Source organism: Bufo gargarizans, chromosome 3 (genome assembly GCF_014858855.1).
Source record: "Bufo gargarizans isolate SCDJY-AF-19 chromosome 3, ASM1485885v1, whole genome shotgun sequence".
In the NCBI taxonomy this organism is placed as follows: domain Eukaryota; kingdom Metazoa; phylum Chordata; class Amphibia; order Anura; family Bufonidae; genus Bufo; species Bufo gargarizans.
The window spans coordinates 94,607,200-94,634,466 of record NC_058082.1 but is presented as its reverse complement, the minus strand read 5'-3'; the positions used below and the strand labels follow the sequence as shown (position 1 = coordinate 94,634,466).

Below are 27,267 nucleotides of genomic sequence, written 5' to 3'. Positions count from 1 at the left end.
GTTTAGGTAAGAGAATATAGGACCGAGCTGTTACATTCCCAGGACATGTGTTTTAAGTATCTTTACCTAGATTATAATGACACCGGTCTGTTTGCAGATTGATATGGGATATGAGGCACGGTATTAAGTGTTAGCCCTGTACCCTCGATGGTTGTATGTGACACATGATATGCACTACATATGGCGGCATGGTTAGTCTAAGAGGTAATTGATATACATGTTTGTTCCATGATGTACCTTAGACGGGTATCCATGCGGGACATTATATAGTGGCGTCATTTGAGGAATGCTAGCTATCGCACGTTGGCACTTTATCCTGTTTCCACATTTTGTGTATGTATATATGTTTTTTTAATGATAATACAATAAATTATGATATATGTACTGGTATTTTGGTACTTCATTTTGTTGAGTTGAGTAATATGTAGAGGAAGTACACCTGTGTAGGCACTTGCTATATTGATCCAGTTGAATAACACAAAACTATGTGTGGAGAAAAAGAGGCGCAGCACACCAACCTCAAAACCTCATCCCAACTGTGAAGTATGGTGGCGGGGGCATCATGGTTTGGGGCTGCTTTGCTGCGTCAGGGCCGGGACGGATTCCTATCATCGAAGGAAAAATGAATTCCCAAGTTTATCAAGACATTTTGCAGGAGAACTTAAGGCCATCTGTCCACCAGCTGAAGCTCAACAGACGATGGGTGCTGCAACAGGATAACGACCCAAAGCATAGAAGTAAATCCACAACAGAATGGCCTAAACAGAAGAGAATCCGCCTTCTGGAGCGGCCCAGTCAGAGTCCTGACCTCAACCCGATGGAGATGCTGCGGCAGGACCTCAAGAAAGCGATTCACACCGGACATCCCAAGAATATTGCTGAACTGAGACAGGTCTGTAAAGAGGAATGGTGAAGAATTACTCCTGACCGTTGTGCCCGTCTGATCTGCAACTACAGGGAACGTTTGGTGGAAGTTATTGCTGCCAAAGGAGCTTCAACCAGTTATTAAATCCAAGGGTTCACATACTTTTCCACCTGCGCTGTGAATGTTTACATGGTGTGTTCAATAAAAACATGGTAACAGTTAACTCTTTGTGTGTTATTAGGTTAAGCCGACTGTGATTGTCTATTGTTGTGACTTAGATGGAGATCAGGTCACATTTTATGACCAATTTGTGCAGAAATCCATATTATTCCAAAGGGTTCACATACTTTTTCTTGCAACTGTATATAGGAGCAGTATTATAGTAGTTATATTCTTGTACTTAGGAGCAGTATTATAGTAGTTATATTCTTGTACATAGGAGGCAGTATTATAGTAGTTATATTCTTGTACATAGGAGCAGTATTATAGTAGTTATATTCTTGTACATAGGAGCAGTATTATAGTAGTTATATTCTTGTACATAGGAGCAGTATTATAGTAGTTATATTCTTGTACATAGGAGCAGTATTATAGTAGTTATATTCCTGTACATAGGATAAGTATTATAGTAGTTATATTCTTGTACATAGGAGGCAGTATTATAGTAGTTATATTCTTGTACATAGGAGCAGTATTATAGTAGTTATATTCTTGTATATAAAAGCAGTATTGTAGTAGTTATATTCTTGTATATAGGAGCAGTATTATAGTAGTTATATTCTTGTACATAGGAGCAGTATTATAGTAGTTATATTCCTGTACATAGGAGCAGTATTATAGTAGTTATATTCTTGTACCTAGGAGCAGTATTATAGTAGTCATATTCTTGTACATAGGAGCAGTATTATAGTAGTTATATTCTTGTACATAGGAGCAGTATTATAGTAGTCATATTCTTGTACATAGGAGCAGTATTATAGTAGTTATATTCTTGTACATAGGAGAAGTATTATAGTAGTTATATTCTTGTACATAGGAGGCAGTATTATAGTAGTTATATTCTCGTACATAGGAGGCAGTATTATAGTAGTTATATTCTTGTACATAGGAGACAGTATTATAGTGGTTATTTTCTTGTACATAGGAGCAGTATTATAGTAGTTATATTCTTGTACATAGGAGCAGTATTGTAGTAGTTATATTCTTGTACCTAGGAGCAGTATTATAGTAGTTATATTCTTATACATAGGAGAAGTATTATAGTAGTCATATTCTTGTACATAGGAGCAGTATTATAGTAGTTATATTCTTGTACATGAGAGCAGTATTATAGTAGTTATATTCTTGTACATAGGAGCAGTATTATAGTAGTTATATTCTTGTACATAGGAGGCAGTATTATAGTAGTTATATTCTTGTACATGAGAGCAGTATAAAAGTAGTTATTATCTTGTACATAGGAGCAGTATTATAGTAGCTATATTCTTGTACATAGGAGCAGTATTATAGTAGTTATATTCTTCTACATAGGAGCAGTATTATGGTAGTTATATTCTTGTACATAGGAGCAGTATTATAGTAGTTATATTCCTGTACATAGGAGCAGTATTATAGTAGTTATATTCTTGTACATAAGAGCAGTATTATAGTAGTTATATTCTTGTACATAGGAGGCAGTATTATAGTAGTTATATTCTTGTACATAGGAGGCAGTATTATAGTAGTTATATTCTTGTACATAGGAGCAGTATTATAGTAGTTGTATTCTTCCACATAGGAGCAGTATTATAGTAGTTTTATTCTTGTACATAAGAGCAGTATTATAGTAGTTATTTTCTTGTACATAGGAGCAGTATTATAGTAGTTATATTCTTGTACATAGGAGCAGTATTATAGTAGTTATATTCCTGTACATAGGAGCAGTATTATAGTAGTTATATTCTTGTACATAGGAGACAGTATTATAGTAGTAATATTATTGTACATAGGAGGCAGTATTATAGTAGTTATATTCTTATAGAAAGGCGCAGTATTATAGTAGTTATATTCTTGTACATAGGAGACAGTATTATAGTAGTTATATTCTTGTACATAGGAGCAGTATTATAGTAGTTATATTCCTGTACATAGGAGCAGTATTATAGTAGTTATATTCTTGTACATAGGAGGCAGTATTATAGCAGTTATATTCTTGTACATAGGAGCAGTATTATAGTAGTTATATTCTTGTACATAGGAGCAGTATTATAGTAGTTATATTCTTGTACATAGGAGGCAGTATTATAGTAGTTATATTCTTATAGAAAGGCGCAGTATTATAGTAGTTATATTCTTGTACATAGGAGGCAGTATTATAGTAGTTATATTTGTGAGGCTGTATTATAGCATATGTACTGTGTATAGCTGTATATGTTCACTGATACTCCGCTATTCTTGTTTGTAGTATGTCTGATGTCATAGTCAGGTCCTGTTCACTGGATTTCGATATTTTGGTTTCTCTGATTACATTCATTTTTGAGAGTCCGCAGCACATTAGTTTGGAGCCCTGTCCTCACACTTGGCATGGATCTCTGTGGTTCATGTCTGCACCAAACTGACGAGATTTCATTAATGTAAGACGGTATAATCCAGTTCTCCTTTGGTGTCTAGGCGCTGTGTATGGAGAAATTCTTCATAACAACCTTAGGTTTTCATGTAGCTTAAGGGTGTGAAGACTTCTGTGAATTCTTTGCTTTATGTGTACTGTGTAATTTTGCTTATACTGCGCCAACATATTCCGCAGCGCAGTACACAGATCATCAGTGTCACACACATTACTGCCAATTATTGGTAATAGCTAAATTTAACAAAATGATGAGGTGCTTTAGTGAATACAGAGGGACACAATTCCCTCAGCTTAGTGTAGAGACTCGACTGATGCTCCTGGGGTGTGAAGAAAAATGATTACAGACACCGAGGAGACAGGTTCTGGGTCCTCCTGAGGCTGCAATCTCAGAACTTCATATACCTTGGGTTTGTCTGTGCCCCTGTAACATTATCCATTGCATTGTGGGCGAATGTTGCACCTTCTCTAGAGCAACCAGTAGAATTGTCTGCAGCTTTGGATGTGATTGGAGTATAAAAAAGAGGTAAGAGCAGACTTTTGAATGGAGTTATGTCACATCGCAATTAGCTCTAGATGGGACTGGTAGAAATAGCATCTCACTGCAGTATTGTGATCGGAACGGCAAATGTATCTGGTGCATGAAATATCCACACAATTGTGAATGCAGCTCTAGAGGTGACTAGAGTATATGATAGGATTAAATATTCACAGCAGAACTTTAAGTGCAGCTTTAGATGGGACTGGAGGTTAAGACTGGATGTCTAAGGAAAGCAGCTCGACCTGCATGTGTCTATAAAATGTTGTGAGCAGCGCAGCGCTTGCGCAGGAGCAGCGGCAGCAGGTCTCTCCTCTTCCTCCATGCTCTGTGCCCCCCCATTCCTGTTGCACGGGCTCCCTGACCTCAGACAGCATTCCTTGGCTTATTTTAGGCCTGGAATCTCGCTCTGGGCCAGTAATCCTATGTAACCAGGGTATGGATGTTGTTTCACTTGTCTGCCTCTTCCATCTCTAAGCATTTCCATATGTTCGCTCCTTCAGCCGCAGCTTTACATCCTTACATCCCCCCCACCCCGTGCTTCTCTCCACATACACAGGAGCTGCGGGGCCCCTGGGAGGACCTTACGGCTACCATCGGGCCCTGGGCGATATTGAGTGATGATTATCACCTGTCTGCCCCACTGTCCAGACCGACGGGTCACTGCTCCTTATACACATGCATCCCCTCCAAGAGCCCCTATGGATCACATTTCATACATTCATACCTCCATTTATATTCCACTTTCCCAGCCCCCCCATTCCTAATTCTGTTCAATCCAAAGCTCCAGTGCATTTGCAATATAAACCATAATGTTCATGCTTACCCGTCTGTTCAAGAGTAGAATTCCAGAAGTACAGTGAAGACTGACACACAGGAAGAGAGCTATCATATGGTGATCTCAGGTGCATTTGGCGTATACATCAGGTTTATATGTTAAACCGTATCCGTATACCCCATTTCATATAACGGAGTAGCGTCAGGCCGGTACGCCTTTCCTGTACATCGGGGCGCTATATGGCGTCAGTGTCTGATCTTTGTGGGGCGTATATCCCATGGAAAGTGCAAATGCAGTGGATACTGAACCCAAATTCTATTCAGTAGAGCAGAAGATTCATAATGCAGACCACGAAACGCCGTGGCCTAGACCTGAGTGAGTCAGGATAGCTTCCAGCTGTGTGCGCAGGACTGGGTCAGCTTCCGACAACCCCTTTAAATCCACCTCTATACAGTTTCCAGTGTTGGATATAATGTAACAAATATCACTGAATGTGAATGGTTACTTGTATGTGATTCTATACCTGACCTGCAGGGGGCAGCGAACTCGCCATGACAGATTCTCTTTTCTCTGATTGACAGGATGAGCTGGATCTCACAGACAAGAACCGGGAGGCCATGTTTGCCCTCCCCCCAGAGAAGAAGTGGCAGATTTACTGCAGCAAGAAGAAGGTAGGTTGTCCTGGACTGTTCCCCTGTGTGCTGGCCCTCTGTAAAAGGTTATGTTCTTCTGCAATGTCCCTTATTGTCGAGAAACCCATCTAACAAATAAGGACTGTGCAAAGCAGAGAACCCCTTTAAGGGGATGAGCCCTCCTTTAATTTAAATTCCCTTTTTAAAGGGTACCTCTCACTATAAACACCAGGCACTATATCTTGTAGGGCTTGCTTTGCTGAATGTATCGATACCTGTCACTTAGGGATCCATTGCTTCTTTTTAGAGAAAAGGAACTTTTAATCTAACAAGTGCCACGAGGGCGGGCCCAAGCAACTCTCTGCACCCTTGCTCCTCCTGCTTCCTCCGCCAGCCACTCCCTCTCCTTCGTGATTGACAGGCCAGGTTCCTGTATGTTCATCTCACCTGGCCCTGTCAATCAACAGGCAGAGGAAGCAGGAGGAGCAGGGTGCACCGAGGGGTTTGGACCCGCCCTCGTGGCACTTATCGGCTAATTTGCATATGGATTACTTTTTTTTCATATAGAATGAAACAACGGATCGTTACTTGCAAGGTATCATTATATTCAGCTGAGCTGGCCCTACAAGGCAGAAAGGTGACAGGTTTCCTGATCCACCCAAAACCTAACCAGCAAGACTTCCCAGAACTAACCATTTCTGGTCACATTTACATGAACTCTGCCCCATATGAGGCGAAGAAAGCTGGACAGTTGCATGTAAAACGGTTAAGAGGTGAGCACCTACAGGGGGCGCCAGAGGGAAGGTTTATGCCATTTGCATACTTTCCCATTGCTGTAGGACGCCGGTGGATCTCCATAAGAAGAAGGAGCTCCTTCCGAGACGCTGTGAAAGTAACAGCCAAGGTGTCTATCTCTGTATCACATCTGGTCATGTTCTCCCCAGGGTGTATTCAGGACATGCTCCATGGTACACATGGGGGGAATGACTTCCTCTTCTTGCGGGTGGGGCTGGACACGCAGGTGGTTCCCTTCCTCCCTGGCGTATCAGGAACCTTTCATGTTCCGCGGTGACGGTCCGGCCGCCCGACTCTCCCGGGCTACATGCCAACCTGTGGACTGTAGAAGGTGAAACCATTGTGAATGATTATGCCCTGTACATGACGTCCTACTGTCTGTCCATCATCCTTATTACTTCCTGCTATCAGCGCCTGGACAGACGCCACTGCGGCCCACGTATTATTCCAGGTGCCCGCACGGACAGAACGGGCGTCGGTCCATTATATGTACATAGAAGCCAATGTGTGTGAATCATTCCCTTCCCGCTCACAGCAGGACTCTGCTTCTTCAGCATGTGAGATGATGGCATGTACAGAAATATTATACCCAGGTCATACCAGCAGGACCCATGTATGACTTATACCAGCTGTACATATATAATTATATACAGGAGATGCCCAGGTTATACCAGGATGTTCCATATCACTATATACAAGAAGATGTATAACTTATACCAGCTGTACATATATAATTATATACAGGAGATGCCCAGGTCATACCAGCAGGGTCCATGTATAACTTATACCAGCTGTACATATATAATTATATACAGGAGGTACCCAGGTTATACCAGGATGCTCCATATCACTATATACAAGAAGATGTATAACTTATACCAGCTGTACATATATAATTATATACAGGAGATACCCAGGTTATACCAGCATGGTCCATATCACTATATACAGAAGATGCATAACTTATACCAGCTGTACATATATAATTATATACAGGAGATGCCCAGGTTATACCAGCATGGTCCATATCACTATATACAAGAAGATGTATAACTTATACCAGCTGTACATATATAATTATATACATGAGATACCCAGGTTATACCAGCATGGTCCATATCACTATATACAGAAGATGTATAACTTATACCAGCTGTACATATATAATTATATACAGGAGATGCCCAGGTTATACCAGCATGCTCCATATCACTATATACAAGAAGATGTATAACTTATACCAGCTGTACATATATAATTATATACAGGAGATGCCCAGGTTATACCAGCATGGTCCATATCACTATATACAAGAAGATGTATAACTTATACCAGCTGTACCTATATAATTATATACAGAAGATACCCAGGTTATACCAGCATGGTCCATATCACTATATACAAGAAGATGTATAACTTATACCAGCTGTACCTATATAATTATATACAGAAGATACCCAGGTTATACCAGCATGGTCCATATCACTATATACAAGAAGATGTATAACTTATACCAGCTGTACATATATTATATACAGAAGATACCCAGGTTATACCAGCATGCTCCATATCACTATATACAAGGAGATGTATAACTTATACCAGCTGTACATATATTATATACAGGAGATACCCAGGTTATACCAGCATGGTCCATATCACTATATACAAGGAGATGTATAACTTATACCAGCTGTACATATATAATTATATACATGAGATGCCCAGGTTATACCAGCATGGTCCATATCATTATATACAAGAAGATGTATAACTTATACCAGCTGTTCATATATTATATACAGAAGATACCCAGGTTATACCAGCATGGTCCATATCACTATATACAAGAAGGTGTATAACTTATACCAGCTGTACATATATAATTATATACAGGAGATGCCCAGGTTATACCAGCATGGTCCATATCACTATATACAAGAAGATGTATAACTTATACCAGCTGTACATATATAATTATATACAGGAGATGCCCAGGTTATACCAGCATGGTCCATATCACTATATACAAGAAGATGTATAACTTATACCAGCTGTACATATATAATTATATACAGAAGATACCCAGGTTATACCAGCATGGTCCATATCACTATATGCAAGAAGATATATAACTTATACCAGCTGTACATATATAATATATACAGGAGATACCCAGGTTATACCAGCAGGCTCCATATTACTATGTACAGAAGATGTATAACTTATACTGTCACGCCCTGCCCTGTGGGTGTTCCGAGGAGATCTGTCAGAGTTGCTGCACGTGACTCGATCTGACAGTTTGTTTTGTTGTGGGTTTGAACAGAATTCCACCTCCTCCCAGGTGTTGTTCTTTAGGTAATTGGTGAGGCTATTTATTCCTCCCTCTCCCTATAGCCTTTTCAGGTTATAGTTCTGCCTTGTGTGAGCTCTGGAATTTTGGTGGATCGTCTTCTCCAACACATCTCTAGATAAGTCCTTTTCCCCTCTGTCTGTTTTTACTAGGCCTTTAGGGTGACGCTTGCTCCTTTGGTTGTTGAAGGAGCTGGGTGCCTCTTTCCCTCTTCCCTACAGCTGAGTGTTTGGTTCAGTGTGTTATAGCAGCCTTAGCTACGTGGGCATGTGCGTATCTACCATCGAGATATGCACATGGGCACAGCAGCTTAGGGATAGTGTGACCCCTTTGTTCCCTAGCATTTGGGACCTAGTCAGTTATTTTGTTTGCCTTGTCGTGTTCTGTTTCCTTCCCTTATCTTACCTACTGTGACATATACCAGCTGTACATATATAATTATATACAGGAGATGCCCAGGTTATACCAGCATGCTCCATATCACTATATACAGAAGATGTATAACTTATACCAGCTGTACAGATATAATTATATACAGGAGATGCCCAGGTTATACCAGCATGGTCCATATCACTATATACAAGGAGATGTATAACTTATACCAGCTGTACATATATAATTATATACAGGAGATACCCAGGTTATACCAGCATGGTCCATATCACTATATACAGAAGATGTATAACTTATACCAGCTGTACCTATATAATTATATACAGGAGATGCCCAGGTTATACCAGCATGGTCCATATCACTATATACAAGAAGATGTATAACTTATACCAGCTGTACATATATAATTATATACATGAGATGCCCAGGTTATACCAGCATGGTCCATATCACTATATACAGAAGATGTATAACTTATACCAGCTGTACATATATATTTATATACAGGAGATGCCCAGGTTATACCAGCATGCTCCATATCACTATATCCAAGAAGATGTATAACTAATACCAGCTGTACATATATAATTATATACAGGAGATACCCAGGTTATACCAGCATGCTCCATATCACTATATACAGAAGATGTATAACTTATACCAGCTGTACATATATATTTATATACAGGAGATGCCCAGGTTATACCAGCATGCTCCATATCACTATATCCAAGAAATGTATAACTAATACCAGCTGTACATATATAATTATATACAGGAGATACCCAGGTTATACCAGCATGCTCCATATCACTATATACAGAAGATGTATAACTTATACCAGCTGTACATATATATTTATATACAGGAGATGCCCAGGTTATACCAGCATGCTCCATATCACTATATCCAAGAAGATGTATAACTAATACCAGCTGTACATATATAATTATATACAGGAGATACCCAGGTTATACCAGCATGGTCCATATCACTATATCCAAGAAGATGTATAACTAATACCAGCTGTACATATATAATTATATACAGGAGATACCCAGGTTATACCAGCATGCTCCATATCACTATATCCAAGAAGATGTATAACTAATACCAGCTGTACATATATAATTATATACAGGAGATACCCAGGTTATACCAGCATGCTCCATATCACTATATACAGAAGATGTATAACTTATACCAGCTGTACATATATATTTATATACAGGAGATGCCCAGGTTATACCAGCATGCTCCATATCACTATATCCAAGAAGATGTATAACTAATACCAGCTGTACATATATAATTATATACAGGAGATACCCAGGTTATACCAGCATGCTCCATATCACTATATACAGAAGATGTATAACTTATACCAGCTGTACATATATAATTATATACAGGAGATACCCAGGTTATACCAGCATGCTCCATATCACTATATACAGAAGATGTATAACTTATACCAGCTGTACATATATATTATATACAGGAGATACCCAGGTTATACCAGCATGCTCCATATCACTATATACAAGAAGATGTATAACTTATACCAGCTGTACCTATATAATTATATACAGAAGATACCCAGGTTATACCAGCATGCTCCATATCACTGTATACAAGAAGATGTATAACTTATATCAGCTGTACATATATAATTATATACAGGAGATGCCCAGGTTATACCAGCATGCTCCATATCACTATATACAAGAAGATGTATAACTTATACCAGCTGCAGATATATAATTATATACAGGAGATACCCAGGTTATACCAGCTGTACATATATAATTATATACAGAAGATACCCAGGTTATACCAGCATGCTCCATATCACTGTATACAAGAAGATGTATAACTTATATCAGCTGTACATATATAATTATATACAGGAGATACCCAGGTTATACCAGCATGCTCCATATCACTATATACAAGAAGATGTATAACTTATACCAGCTGTACATATATAATTATATACAGGAGATGCCCAGGTTATACCAGCATGGTCCATATCACTATATACAAGAAGATGTATAACTTATACCAGCTGTACATATATAATTATATACAGGAGATGCCCAGGTTATACCAGCATGCTCCATATCACTATATACAAGAAGATGTATAACTTATACCAGCTGTACATATATAATTATATACAGGAGATGCCCAGGTTATACCAGCATGCTCCATATCACTATATACAAGAAGATGTATAACTTATACCAGCTGTACATATATAATTATATACAGGAGATACCCAGGTTATACCAGCATGCTCCATATCACTATATACAAGAAGATGTATAACTTATACCAGCTGTACATATATAATTATATACAGGAGATGCCCAGGTTATACCAGCATGCTCCATATCACTATATACAAGAAGATGTATAACTTATACCAGCTGCAGATATATAATTATATACAGGAGATACCCAGGTTATACCAGCATGGCCCATATCACTATATACAAGAAGATGTATAACTTATACCAGCTGTACATATATAATTATATACAGGAGATACCCAGGTTATACCAGCATGGTCCATATCACTATATACAGAAGATGTATAACTTATACCAGCTGTACATATATAATTATATACAGGAGATGCCCAGGTTATACCAGCATGGTCCATATCACTATATACAAGAAGATGTATAACTTATACCAGCTGTACATATATAATTATATACAGGAGATGCCCAGGTTATACCAGCATGCTCCATATCACTATATACAAGAAGATGTATAACTTATACCAGCTGTACATATATAATTATATACAGGAGATGCCCAGGTTATACCAGCATGGTCCATATCACTATATACAAGAAGATGTATAACTTATACCAGCTGCAGATATATAATTATATACAGGAGAAGCCCAGGTTATACCAGCTGTACATATATAATTATATACAGGAGATGCCCAGGTTATACCAGCATGGTCCATATCACTATATACAGAAGATGTATAACTTATACCAGCTGTACATATATAATTATATACAGGAGATGCCCAGGTTATACCAGCATGGTCCATATCACTATATACAGAAGATGTATAACTTATACCAGCTGTACATATATAATTATATACAGGAGATGCCCAGGTTATACCAGCATGGTCCATATCACTATATACAGAAGATGTATAACTTATACCAGCTGTACATATATAATGATATACAGGAGATGCCCAGGTTATACCAGCTGTACATATATAATTATATACAGGAGATGCCCAGGTTATACCAGCTGTACACATATAATTATATACAGGAGATGCCCAGGTTATACCAGCATGGTCCGTATCACTAGATATGAGATGCTACATGGTGCCGCAGGATGTGCTGCTGTTGGGTCCGGCCTGATGATGGACGTGTCCTGTTCTCTGGATGCCGCCCAGTTCCCGCCAGTCATTGGACCTCATTCCCAAGTGCTTTATAAAAGGAAAACATCCCGGGGACTCCTGTTCTTTGGCACGGAGCGCTCCTGTTAATGAGCTTGGCGCGGGGCCGGTTCCTCGCTCGCTCTGAGTCTCGCTAAGTGCCGGCCCGATAATTATCTGATCTCCAGTTTTATTTCACTTGGGTAAAATTATTTTGCATCCTGGTGAATTCTCCGGGAGAGTTTCTTACCCCCTCCCTGACCTCTGCCCCATTGTCCTTAGATCCTGAGGCCGTATGGATTGTCGGGAAGGGGGGGGGGGGGGGTCACATGACTGCCCTGGTCACATGACTGCCTAGAATAAGTGGGGACACACAGGATATGCATTTAAAGGACAGCTCCATATTGGAACCAAACGTCACATGTAGATTCTACATACAATGTTTAGTTACTGTGCTTAACTAATATTCCTATCTGGTGCTCCAGTCACATCCAGAGCTGCATTCACAGTACTGCTATAGCAGTTTAGCTGCAATCCCACTCTGCACTGGGTATAACGATAGATGGATAATGCCTGTTATAAACTGCAGAGCTGACACTGCTTTAGTAGGGACAGGTGAGCTTCTTGAATGCAGCTTTGGTGATGACGGAAGTATAAGGAATGATAAAACGTTAGATTATTGCAAAATAAGTAAAGCAAAGTTACTAAACTTTATAAGGAACTTATATATTTATTTATCTGGTATATTGGGCAAGGACCAGCAAACTACCACTGACCTCCATAAACGGCGCCCCTCTTCACCACAGGTTGTCTGTGGTATTGCAGCTCAGGCCCATTCACTTGAACGGAGCAGCGCACCAATACCAGATACAACTTATGGTTGTGCTGCTGTTTTTGCAAAAATGGCCGCCATATTTTTCTACCCCTTTAAGAAAAATTATGTTAAAAGGAGACCAGTCTTGATAATTAAATGATAATTCTCCCATTGATTTCTTTGGGTCTTTAACACTGGAAGGTCCTGACTGTACCCAGCGGGGGGCAATTCTGAACCCTTAAAGGGGTGATTCTTCTTTTTGCTGAGCTCATGATGACATCAGGCGCCCTCTGCTGGTAGGTCCGGTAGGAGCAGGTTACATTTTCTGTGGACCTTCCTGGAGCAGATCATGAAGTTACACTTTATAAAAATGAGGGAAGGCAGCCTGTGCTGGAGGACCTGCACTGTGCTGGAGGACCCGCAGCCGCCATGACATCACAGGACACTAATAGAGTCCGTACAGGAGCAGAGGCGGCCATGGAGCTGGAACATGCGGCTGGGCTGGAAGTCTCTATCTGCAGGCATCAGGTCAAGAAAACAGGGACCTTAAATTCTCCTCCCTCGTAATGTTGGACTTTTGGCTTTTGTAGGATGAAAATTTTAGATTTTTGATAAAACGTAGAATAATGTGGAACAGCGAATACTGGAGGAAGAGGCTCGGCGTCAGGACAGACATGATTTTACTAGTAAATAAAAGACAAAGCTAAGATCGGCGTCAAGACATAAGAACACTGTGGGCATGGTGATGGTGGCACACAGGGACAGACAGATCTGTGTCCCTTTCACAGTGTTAATACCATCTTTGTGCCCACTTACAGTTGGTATGCCCTCTCTGTGGCCCCTTCATAGATTACTATTGTCTATTGTGCCCCTTCACAGTAGTAATGCCCTCTGTGCCCCTTCACAGTAGTAATGCTCTCTGTGCCCCTTCACAGTAGTAATGCTCTCTGTGCCCCTTCACAGTAGTAATGCTCTCTGTGCCCCTTCATAGTAGTAATGCTCTCTGTGGCCCTTCACAGTAGTAATGCCCTCTGTGCCCCTTCACAGTAGTGATGCCCTCTGTACACTATTATAGTAGTAATGCCCTATGTGCCCCCATTTTAGTAGCAATGCCCTATGCCCCCTTTTTAGTAGCAATGCCCTGTGCCCCCTTCATAATAGTAATGCCCTCTGTGCGCTTTTATAGTAGTAATGCCCTCTGTTCCCCATTTTTTGTAGTAATGCCCTTTGTTGCCCCTTTATAGTAGTAATGCCCTCTGTGCCCCAATTTTAGTTGCAATGCCCTGTGCCCCTTTATAGTAGTAATTCCCTCTGTGCCCCCATTTTAGTTGCAATGCCCTGTGCCCCTTTATAGTAGCAATGCCCTATGCCCCCTTTTTAGTAGCAATGCCCTGTGCCCCTTTATAGTAGCAATGCCCTGTGCCCCCTTCATAATAGTAATGCCCTCTGTGCGCTTTTATAGTAGTAATGCCCTCTGTTCCCCCTTTTTAGTAGTAATGCCCTTTGTTGCCCCTTTATAGTAGTAATGCCCTCTGTGCCCCCATTTTAGTTGCAATGCCCTGTGCCCCTTTATAGTACCAATGCCCTCTAGACTCGGAGACTGGGAGACCAGACTTTAGCTTCTTGATGGACTGAGAAGTGACAGGTCTGAAAGAAAAACTGTTAGATATAATTATTGGGGGTATGTAGCAGGGGTTCAATACTTTTGCAAAGCTGATTATGGTTTCACAGTGATATCCCTGTGACATTCAGCAGTCCCTCTGTGACCCTCGGTGTCGCTATCATTGGGGCCCCGCTCGCCCGCTGTCTAGAAGGACGGGGTCAGTACATGAAGGATCGAGCCGGGTCTCCGCAGACAAAGATCAGGGTCAGATGAGGCTGACACCGAACAGAGAAGTGACACCGCCATCGGGATAAATGCTCCTCTGGGGAGCGGGGCCTGGAATCTGGCACTCTGCCCGTCTGGGCCCTGCCAACACAACCCTGATTAACAGTCACCCGCCGTCTCCCAGGGCATTAATTACCGGCCAAAATGGGCCCCAGCAGTGGCCCCTCGTCTGCACAGAATGGGGATGTTTTGGGTTGTAGTGCCATGAGCCTCGCTCAGACAGTATCACACATGATGGGATTAGATACACAGCTCAGCAGACAGTATCACACAGGAGAGGATTAGATACACAGCTCAGCAGACAGTATCACACAGGAGAGGATTAGATACACAGCTCAGCAGACAGTATCACACAGGATAGGATTAGATACACAGCTCAGCAGACCGTATCATATAGGATAGGATTAGATACACAGCTCAGCAGACAGTATCACACGGGATAGGATTAGATACACAGCTCAGCAGACAGTATCACACAGGATAGGATTAGATACACAGCATCACACAGGATAGGATTAGATACACAGCTCAGCAGACAGTATCACACAGGATAGAATTAGATACACGGCTCAGCAGACAGTATCACACAGGATGGGATTAGATACACAGCTCAGCAGACAGTATCACACAGGAGAGGATTAGATACACAGCTCAGCAGACAGTATCACACAGGAGAGGATTAGATACACAGCTCAGCAGACAGTATCACACAGGATAGGATTAGATACACAGCTCAGCAGACAGTATCACACAGGATAGGATTAGATACACAGCTCAGCAGACAGTATCACACAGGATAGGATTAGATACACAGCTCAGCAGACAGTATAACACAGGACAGGATTAGATACACAGCTCAGCAGGCAGTATCACACAGGATAGGATTAGATACACAGCTCAGCAGACAGTATCACACAGGATAGGATTAGATACACAGCTCAGCAGACAGTATCACACAGGATAGGATTAGATACACAGCTCAGCAGACAGTATCACACATGATGGGATTAGATACACAGCTCAGCAGACAGTATCACACAGGATAGGATTAGATACACAGCTCAGCAGACAGTATCACACATGACAGGATTAGATACACAGCTCAGCAGACAGTATCACACAGGATAGGATTAGATACACAGCTCAGCAGACAGTATCACACAGGATAGGATTAGATACACAGCTCAGCAGACAGTATCACACGGGATAGGATTAGATACACAGCTCATCAGACGGTATCACACAGGATAGGATTAGATACACAGCTCAGCAGACAGTATCACACAGGAGAGGATTAGATACACAGCTCAGCAGACAGTATCACACATGATGGGATTAGATACACAGCTCAGCAGACAGTATCACACGGGATAGGATTAGATACACAGCTCAGCAGGGAGTATAACACAGGATAGGATTAGATACACAGCTCAGCAGACAGTATCACACAGGATAGGATTAGATACACAGCTCAGCAGACAGTATCACACAGGACAGGATTAGATACACGGCTCAGCAGACAGTATCACACAGGATAGGATTAGATACACAGCTCAGCAGACAGTATCACAGGATAGGATTAGATACACAGCTCAGCAGACAGTATCAAACCTGATGGGATTAGATACACAGCTCAGCAGAGAGTATTACACATGATATAATTGGATACATGGGGCAGTGTCACACATGATTGAATTAGATACATTTGAGTGTATCACACATGACAGTTTTAGGTACATTAGACTGTTTCACATGATAGGATTAGATGCAGCAGTCAGTATCACGCATAAGATTAGATACAGCAGCTCAGCAGACAGTATCACACAGGACAGGATTAGATACACGGCTCAGCAGACAGTATCACACAGGACAGGATTAGATACACGGCTCAGCAGACAGTATCACACAGGATAGGATTAGATACACAGATCAGCAGACAGTATCACACAGGATAGGATTAGATACACAGCTCAGCAGACAGCATCACACAGGATAGGATTAGATACACAGCTCAGCAGACAGCATCACACAGGATAGGATTAGATACACAGCTCAGCAGACAGCATCACACAGGAGAGGGTTAGATACACAGCTCAGCAGACAGTATCACACAGGAGAGGATTAGATACACAGCTCAGCAGACAGTATCACACAGGACAGGATTAGATACACAGCTCAGCAGACAGTATCACACAGGATAGGATTAGATACACAGCTCAGCAGACAGTATCACACAGGAGAGGATTAGATACACAGCTCAGCAGACAGTATCACACAGGATAGGATTAGATACACAGCTCAGCAGGCAGTATCACACAGGAGAGGATTAGATACACAGCCCAGCAGACAGTATCACACAGGATAGGATTAGATACACAGCTCAGCAGACAGTATCACACAGGAGAGGATTAGATACACAGCTCAGCAGACAGTATCACACAGGATAGGATTAGATACACAGCTCAGCAGACAGTATCACACAGGACAGGATTAGATACACAGCTCAGCAGACAGTATCACACAGGATAGGATTAGATACACAGCTCAGCAGACAGTATCACACAGGAGAGGATTAGATACACAGCTCAGCAGACAGTATCACACATAGTAGGATTAGATACAGCGAGTGCTGCATCCAAAGCCTTAGATGTCTGGGGCATCACTGGAAAAAGACCAATGAAACTCCAGAGGAGATACAGAGATCGGATGCCAGCGAGGATCTGTGTGCCCCATGCCAATCACTGGGTACGAAGGGCACAAACTGACGCAGTCCTCCCATCAGAGGTTAGAGTGCGGATTGTTAGTTTGAACCATATCCGTTTTTTCAGTGCCCCCCATCTTTGATACCTGGCCACCAGGGGGCAGTCTTTTGGGGGCTTCCCCGTTTCCAGCCCCAGCAGATCTGCCTCTACTTCTGACCATTTGACGCCTCTATTGCTCCTCTGTAAGTTTCCCTCATCACTCGCTGATTCTCGAGGTTTATGAAGCCATAAACGGCGCGGTGCCGGGAGAAAGGCTTTTTCCGCTTGCAGAGTGATGTAGGATTTGGTTGTAATATATAATGACAAATCCACTCTCTGGGGCAGAGACATAAAGATGCGGACGAGGCGGGCAGAGAAAGAAGCGGTGAGCGCGCTCTGCGCGTCCAGGGTCCCAGCAGTAATGGCGTCACTGGAGTCTGCGCTGCCCCCAATCCCTGCACTGAGGACAGGAGACACATGGTGGATACATCAGGGTTAGTGATGCCCCTGCAGCATTACAAAAATCATAGAAAATCTGAAATAAAATTCTTAATTTCCAGAAAGTCTGAATTATTTCATCTCTGACAATCACGAATAACAAGGTGAAGGCGCTGACCTGGTCCTGTGCTGCCCCATGAGGGGGCCGAAAAACTCAGAGACCGGGGAGCTGCATACAGAGCCTTATGTGTAGACCTCCAGCAGGACGAAAGAGATGGCATTAACTCGACCACCCTCTGATAATGAGATGACTACTGACCCCGCCCTCTAATCATAATGAGATGACTCTGCTAACCCCACCATCTAATGATAATGAGATGACTGCTGACCCCGCCTTCTAATGATAATGAGATGGCTTTGCTGACCCCGCCCTCTAATGATAATGAGATTACCCTGCTGACCCCGCCCTCTAATGATAATGAGATTACCCTGCTGACCCCGCCCTCTAATGATAATGAGATGACTCGGCTGACCCCGCCCTCTAATAATAATGAGATGACTCTGCTGACCCCGCCCTCTAATAATAATGAGATGACTCTGCTGACCCCGCCCTCTAATGAAAATGAGATTACCCTGCTGACCCCGCCCTCTAATGATAATGAGATTACCCTGCTGACCCCGCCCTCTAATAATAATGAGATGACTCTGCTGACCCCGCCCTCTAATGATAATGAGATGACTCTGCTTACCCTGCACTCTAATGATAATGAGATGACTCTGCTGACCCCGCCCTCTAATGATAATGAGATGACTCTGCTGATCCTGCCCTCTGATGATAATGAGATGACTCTGCTGATCCTGCCCTCTGATGATAATGAGATGACTCTGCTGACCCCGCCCTCTAATGATAATGAGATGACTCTGCTGATCCTGCCCTCTGATGATAATGAGATGACTCTGCTGATCCTGCCCTCTGATGATAATGAGATGACTCTGCTGATCCTGCCCTCTAATGATAATGAGATGAATCTGCTGACCCCGCCCTCTAATGATAATGAGATGACTCTGCTGACCCCGCCCTCTAATGATAATGAGATGACCCTGCTGACTGTGCCCTCTGATGATAATAAGGTGACTGCTGACACTGATCTCTGATTATAATGAGAAGACTGTGTAGTCCATCCTGTAATGATAGTGAGATGACTCTGCTGAAAGTGCCCTCTGATGATAATGAGAAGACTGCTTAGCCCATCCTCTGATGATAATGAGATGACTCTGCTGACAGTGCCCTCTGATGATAATGAGATGACTCTGCTGGCCCCGTTCTCTGATGATAATGAGAAGACTGCTTAGCCCATCCTCTGATGATAATGAGATGACTCTGCTCATTCTCTCCCAGTGTTCGCGGCAAACCTGACAGGTGGGCCTCAAAAACAAGAAGGCCTCAATCTACCGCACCTCCTCCAGTGTCCACTGTGAAAACACTACAATATTTACATTTTTTTCATGCATATAATACCAGAAGACGTTTTTCTCTGCATGTTGATGGATGTTTTTTTTTCTTATATCATTCTTAAAACATTTAGTTTTGCAATGTATTCCAACTTTCCCTCTATTGGCTGTGGCAGAGGACACGGGGCAGACCTTCACACTGGGATGGGCTGGTGACAATCACTTCCCCTTCTTGACCTCATCTTGTCCATTATATTTGTTGCAGGAACAAGAGGATCCGAATAAACTGGCGACCAGCTGGCCCGACTATTACATCGACAGGATCAACTCCATGGCCGCCGTGAGTGATGTTTGCAGTATAAATCCCTGCACTGATTGATAGCGCAGACACTTCATCTCCTGTTATTCTGTTTATAATGAGCTCGAGTCAGACTGAAACCAGAAGTCAGGTAGTAAAGCAGAGACGGACACGTAACCCTCGTCGCACCGTACAGGTGTCATCCCGCCGAGGCCGCCAACAACGAATCATTACCTAAGAAAGTGTTTGTGACAAGGGACAGCGCCTGCCGATCGGCTCAGGGTCTCAGTCGCTTCTCATAAACTAATCAATGCATTTTCCGTAAGCGTCCTGCGGATGAATCCACGGATGAGGCTCCAGTCTGTAGAAAACCGCTGACAGGGCTAAAAGCTACAAAACGTCAATGTATTCACACATTCACAGTCATGCATCATTTATAACTGCCATATTGTTTTTATGTCATACCAGCCAGAGGGCCACACTCAAATTGTTCCAAGGGCCACATACTTTGGGTTGTCTGATACTCTGTGTTATGCTTAATGTAGATCCTGAGAAGACACAGCATGAGACAGATATACAAAGGGGACTAAAGAGAGAAGCCCTTTGTCATGCTCCACCCCCCTGGCCCTGCCCTAGGAATAATACATTGTATCAATTTTTTATTAGAGTCCTATTTTTGGTTGGTTACAACAGAACAGTGCCAGCCACAGTACCTCCCATATCAGTGCCAGCCACAGTGCCCCCTATAGCTGTACCAGCCACAGTGCCCCCTATAGCAGTACCAGCCACAGTGCCCTCTATAGCAGTACCAGCCACAGTGCCCCCTATAGCAGTACCAGCCACAGTGCCCCCTATAGCAGTACCAGCCACAGTGCCCCCTATAGCAGTACCAGCCACAGTGCCCCCTATAGCAGTACCAGCCACAGTGCCCCCTATAGCAGTACCAGACACAGTGCCCCCTATAGCAGTACCAGACACAGTGCCCCCTATAGCAGTACCAGCCACAGTGCCCCCTATAGCAGTACCAGCCACAGTGCCCCCTATAGCAGTACCAGACACAGTGCCCCCTATAGCAGTACCAGCCACAGTGCCCCCTATAGCAGTACCAGACACAGTGCCCCCTATAGCAGTACCAGCCACAGTGCCCCCTATAGCAGTAGAGCCACAGTGCCCCCTATAGCAGTACCAGCCACAGTGCCCCCTATAGCAGTAGAGACACTGTGCCCCCTATAGCAGTACCAGCCACAGTGCCCCCTATAGCAGTACCAGCCACAGAGTGCCCCCTATAGCAGTACCAGCCACAGCGCCCCCTATAGCAGTAACAGCCACAGTGCCCCCTATAGCAGTACCAGCCACAGAGTGCCCCCTATAGCAGTACCAGCCACAGTGCCCCCTATAGCATTACCAGCCACAGTGCCCCCTATAGCAGTACCAGCCACAGTGCCCCCTATAGCAGTACCAGCCACAGTGCCCCCTATAGCAGTAGAGACACTGTGCCCCCTATAGCAGTACCAGCCACAGTGCCCCCTATAGCAGTACCAGCCACAGAGTGCCCCCTATAGCAGTACCAGCCACAGCGCCCCCTATAGCAGTACCAGCTACAGCGCCCCCTATAGCAGTACCAGCCACAGCGCCCCCTATAGCAGTACCAGCCACAGTGCCCCCTATAGCAGTACCAGCCACAGTGCCCCCTATAGCAGTAGAGACACTGTGCCCCCTATAGCAGTACCAGCCACAGTGCCCCCTATAGCAGTAGAGACACTGTGCCCCCTATAGCAGTACCAGCCACAGTGCCCCCTATAGCAGTAGAGACACTGTGCCCCCTATAGCAGTACCAGCCACAGCGCCCCCTATAGCAGTAGAGACACAGTGCCCCCTATAGCAGTACCAGCCACAGCGCCCCCTATAGCAGTACCAGCCACAGTGCCCCCTATAGCAGTACCAGCCACAGCGCTGAGCTCCTAACATCCAGTGATTGATGCGTCCATTGTGCTGCAGAAATTGCTCTTGTCCATTTGTCTTACTGTAGGAGTCTCCATAAACACAAGGTCAGTAATTGCTTTTCTTTCATCCGGCTGTTAATATAAATTCCTCATCCATCACTGGGCGTACAGCCCCACTGGAGCGCACCCATCTATTACTCTGTTCTGCCGCACCCCTAATTGGGGAACGGTCACATCTGAAAGCCCCGCGATGACAGCCGCCGGGGAGCTAAGGAAATGAAGGGCCAAGACTGATTCCACTTTACAGAATGGCTCCTACGTCTGTAACCCCTTCCTGTAATATAAGAACAGCACCAATCACAAGAAATCCTCCTGCCCTGTGCCCCAAATCCCAAGCCAATGTGTCCCTGGGGGTGTGTGCCCCTTCTTCTCCCCTCCAGTGCTGGTGCAGTGTAACAATGTGTATGGGGGGGCTTGTCATTGGCTGTGTGGTCACTTCGCCGCAGCAGAAGCTCCCTACTTCACTCTGTCACTCCATGCAGACTGTGGTCTGCCTGCTGAAAAGACCCTCCACTTCTGCCCATAGGGCACACGCCCCCTCTGGCTCTTATAGGGCCAGCGCCCCAGCACCCTACTCTTTATCATCCATTGGGTGGCAACCCTGGGGTATTTCCGGTACGTTCCCCTGTGGGAAGCTTGTAAGTTCCTGCTAGGTGTACTATTTCCTGTTGTCTGTCCATGTACTGACCTCCTGCCTGTTTACTGTATTCTGCTGCCTGGCCTGTACCTACCCTTCTTATTGATCCTACTCTGCCTATTTAGCGTTAAGAGAATCAAAGTAGAATTTGATCTGAATTTCAGGAAAAAATTTGATTCTCCATACATCCGAATTTCCTGGCGCTTCGTGGTAACGAATCGATTTTTCCGGAAAAGGTGGTAAGGAACACAAAACATACTCATCTCATCCATTTGATCATGGAAAAGCTGTCGCAGCCTTCTTGAGCGAAAAAAAAATGCGCCAAATCCATTGCGCGCTGACGTGTGACCTCACCATGTCAGCGCGGTGACATCATCACTTCAGCGCACGTTTTCTCCAATCAAGATGGCTGCGACAGCTTCTCCGTGATCAAATGGACGAGGTGTGTATTTTTTTTAACCCCTGAAAGGCCTCAATGTGACTCTCAGATGCCACGATCAGCATTGAACGCGGCATCTGAGAGGTTCAATGACAGGGGAGGCACAATCGCCGTTCCCATCATTGCACCCGCTACATACAGTGGAACGCGATTCGTGACGAAGCACCTTGTAACCAATCTGAATTTCTTGTCGAAGTTTGGTAAAACAGCCGAATAGAATTTTTGTAAAAACGTCGCTCATCACTACCTGTATTGTAGGCTCTCCGCCGGCCCTGACCTTGGCCTGTCCTCGACTACGGTTCTGCCTGACCCACCTACACCAGTTTCCCTGACCCTCGTGGGTCAGCTGTCAATCACACCGAGACTGCTCCTGGAGGCAGTAGCCCCTGCAGAGAAGGGTAAAAACCAGGGGACCACCGGGATAACACCCTTAGGCCCCTTTCACACGGGCGAGTATTCCGCGCGGATGCGATGCATGAGTTAAACGCATTGCACCCGCACTGAATCCCGACCCATTCATTTCTATGGGGCTGTTCACATGAGCGGTGATTTTCTCGCATCACTTGTGCGTTGCGTGAAAATCGCAGCATGCTCTATTTTGTGCGATTTTCACGTAACGCAGGCCCCATAGAAATGAATAAGCTTGCGTGAAAATCGCAAGCATCCGCAAGCAGCACTTGCTTGCGGATGCTTGCGATTTTCACGCAAGCTTATTCATTTCTATGGGGCCTGCGTTACGTGAAAATCGCGATTTTCAAGCACGGTTGCGTTGAGGGGTTAAAAATATATATTTTTTTTTAATCTCACCTTAATCCACTTGATTGCGCAGCCGGCATCTCTTTCTGTCTTCATCTTAGCTGTGTGCAGCAACAGGACCTGTGGTGACGTCACTCCGATCACCACATGATCTTTTACCATGGTGATGGATCATGTGATGACCGGAGTGAAGTCACCACAGGTCCTTTTCCTGCACACAGCACAGAAGACAGAAAGAAGAGATGCCGGCTGCGCGATCAAGTGGATTAAGGTGAGATAAATTATTATTTTTTTTAACCCCTCCAGCGCTATTGTACTATGCATTCTGTATTCAGAATGCTATTATTTTCCCCTATAACCATGTTATAAAGGAAAATAATACAATCTACAGAACACCGATCCCAAGCCCGAACTTCTGTGAAGAATTTCGGGTTTGGGTACCAAACATGCCGATTTTTCTCACGCGCGTGCAAAACGCATTACAATGTTTTGCACTCGCGCGGAAAAATCGTGTATGTTCCCGCAACGCACCCGCACCTTTTCCCGCAACGCCCGTCTTAAAGAGGCCTTAGGAGTAGCCCATAGCAAAATGTGGCGGTTCAGCACCCACTTACTGTTTCCCCCAAATCTTCCCCTTCTTTTTTTTTTTTAGCTTTTCAGCTTTGATTCCGGGGGCATACGGCTTTTAGAACAACAGTGACAACGAGATGACTTTTCCCTTTCCTAATGGGGTGTTCATTGTCTGCCCAGCATCAGGAGGAAGCCCAGGCAATGTAAAGCAGGTCAGCTGTATGACAGGGCTCAGGCTCAGCAAATACAGCTGCTACCAGCCCATCCTGCCCCGTGCAAAACCCGCTTCTAATCTGGAGCTTCCCATGGATAGGACTGGGGCCTTCCGTCATCTCTCGGCTGTTTTCCCGGTACATCGTACCGCAATGTGCGTTGAATAATTCAGTAGGTCGTCGGCTCAGCTGACGAGTGACATGGGGAAATCTCTGCGTTAACAGCTGGGATTATTGGTAGTCATGAATGGGTTCACGAGCTGGCGCTGGCATGTGCCGTGTCCAAGGCTTCACCACTTCCCAGGGCACCTGGAAAGCATTGCCAAGGTCTGGTAGGAGCAGCTGTTCCATGAGCTGCCGGAATTTAACCCACTGCCTGCTGGAAGACAGAAAAAGCAAATGCTAGGACTTCAGCGTTTGTTACGTTGTTGCACCAGCGGTTGGATAGATGGTCTCTGTCCCACGCGCACCAGCGAGGGATCCCAAAATCAATCCCACAGGAAATGCGGAGCAAAAAGACTGGAAACTTTCTGACATTGTATCTATATAGAATAAACTGCCCTTTAAATGTTAGCCCCTCCATTTAGGCCTCATGCACACGACAGTATTTTTTTGCAGTCCGCAAAAAGGGGTTCTGTTGTTCCGTGATCCGTGTCCGTTTTTGTTTCCGTGTGTCTTCCTTTATTTTTGGAGGATCTCCAGACATGAAGGAAAGTAAAAAAAAATCTAAGTTTAGTTTGCCATGCAAATGATAGGAAAAAAACGGAGACGGACGCGGATGACAATCTTGTGTGCATGAATGGGTCCGCGAACCGTTGTCCGTGAAAAAAATAGGACAGGTCATATTTTTTTCACGGACTGGAAACACGGATCACGGACGCGGATGACAAACGTTGCATTAGCAGAGTTTTCCACGGACCCATTGAAAGTCAATGGGTCCGCAGAAAATCACGGAAAACGGAACAACGGACACGGGACACAACAACGGTCATGTGCATGAGCCCTAAGGGTGAGGTGGTCGGCCGCACTGGTTTCCATACTGCAGGACCCGCTCATGTCCTTCTGTCTCCTCCACAGATGCAGACGGTTTACGCCTTTGATGAGGAAGATACAGAGACGAGGAATAAAATTGTAGAAGACTTGAAGACGGCGCTCCGGACCCAACCGATGAGGTACAGCCCCTGACATTATGTGACATCACTGCTCCTGTGTGATGACATCATGAAACCTTGGCCTTGACTTCTGGAAAACGCAGATTTCCCATTAGAAACATGAAACTTTCTTCCTTCTCATTCCCTACGTGACAATAGATGTTGTTACATTGTTTGCCGCGCACCGTCACAGCGTTGCTTTCGTGACATCAGCATTTGTTACAATGTTGCATAGTATCAGTGTTACATTGTTTCTACATGCCACCAGTCTTTGCTACATTTTTGCATACATGACAGCAGTGTTTATTACACTGTTGGGGCTCATTCACACGACCGTTGGTGTCCCGTGCACGGGCACCTTCCGTGGGGCAGCCGCATGGGGATCACAGACCCACTCACTTGAATGGGTCCGCGATCCCTCTGTTCCGCAAAAAGATAGAGCATGTTCTATCTTTTTGCGGTGCAGAGGCACGGAACGGAAACCCCAGAAAGCACTTTGTAGTGCTTCCGTAGTGTTCCGTTCTGTGCATCTGTTCCGCATCTCCGGATTTGCGGACTCATTGAAATGAATGTGTCCACATCCGTGATGCGGAATGACAATGGAACGGAGCCCATGTTTTGGGGATTCGCAAATGCGGTCCGCAATATGGGAACGGCACACCGACGGTCGTGCGAACGAGCCCTTGGGCACATGACATCAACCTTTGTTCATTTGTTGCATACATTGTGCCAGTATTTATTGCATGCTTGTATTCATGACAATAGTTTTTGCTACATTGTTGCATATATGACATTGGTCTTTGTTACATTGTTGTACACATGGCAGCAGTGTTTATTACATTTTTGGACATACGACACCTGTCTCTGTTCCATTGTTGCATACATTGCACCAGTATTTGTAGCATTCTTGTGTACATGACTATAGTGTTTGCTACACTGTTGCATATAGGACATCGGTCTTTGTTACATTGTTGCATACTGTACACCAGTGTTTAATGCTTACATGTCACCAGTCTTTGTTATATTGTTACACACACGACACGGATCATTGTTACATTGGAACATACACCAGTCATTGTTACATTGTTACCCATAACACTTGCCTTCATTACATTTTTACACCCTGTATATTATACCAGGGATTGTTGCAATATATGACATTGATCTTTGTTGCACACTTTTCCAGCCTTTGTTACATTGTTACACACATGAAATGGGTCTTTGTTACATTGTTACATACTTGACACCGGTCTTTCATACGTTGTTGCATACATGACGCTGGTGTTTGTTACATTGTTACACACGTGAAATGGTTCTTTGTTACATACAGGACACTAGTCTTTGTTACATTGTTACATACAGGACTCTAGTCTTTGTTACATTGTTACATACAGGACTCTAGTCTTTGTTACATTGTTGCATATAGGACATCGGTCTTTCTTACGTTGTTGCATACACGACACTAGTATTTGTTACATTGTTACACAC

At 43.8% G+C, this 27,267-nt stretch overlaps 1 protein-coding gene across 6 annotated transcripts in view; it reads left to right on the top strand.

Moving 5' to 3' along the window:
• The window catches only part of LOC122931045 (disheveled-associated activator of morphogenesis 2), a 222,037-nt gene that overhangs the window by 84,380 nt on the left and 110,390 nt on the right, over nt 1-27,267 (top strand). For all 6 annotated transcript variants that reach the window (XM_044284949.1, XM_044284944.1, XM_044284947.1 and 3 more), the window contains exons 3-5: nt 5,365-5,454; nt 19,979-20,053; nt 25,706-25,800. In XM_044284949.1, coding sequence (XP_044140884.1) covers nt 5,365-5,454; nt 19,979-20,053; nt 25,706-25,800 — 260 coding nt within the window. The remainder of the gene's footprint in view (nt 1-5,364; nt 5,455-19,978; nt 20,054-25,705; nt 25,801-27,267) is intronic.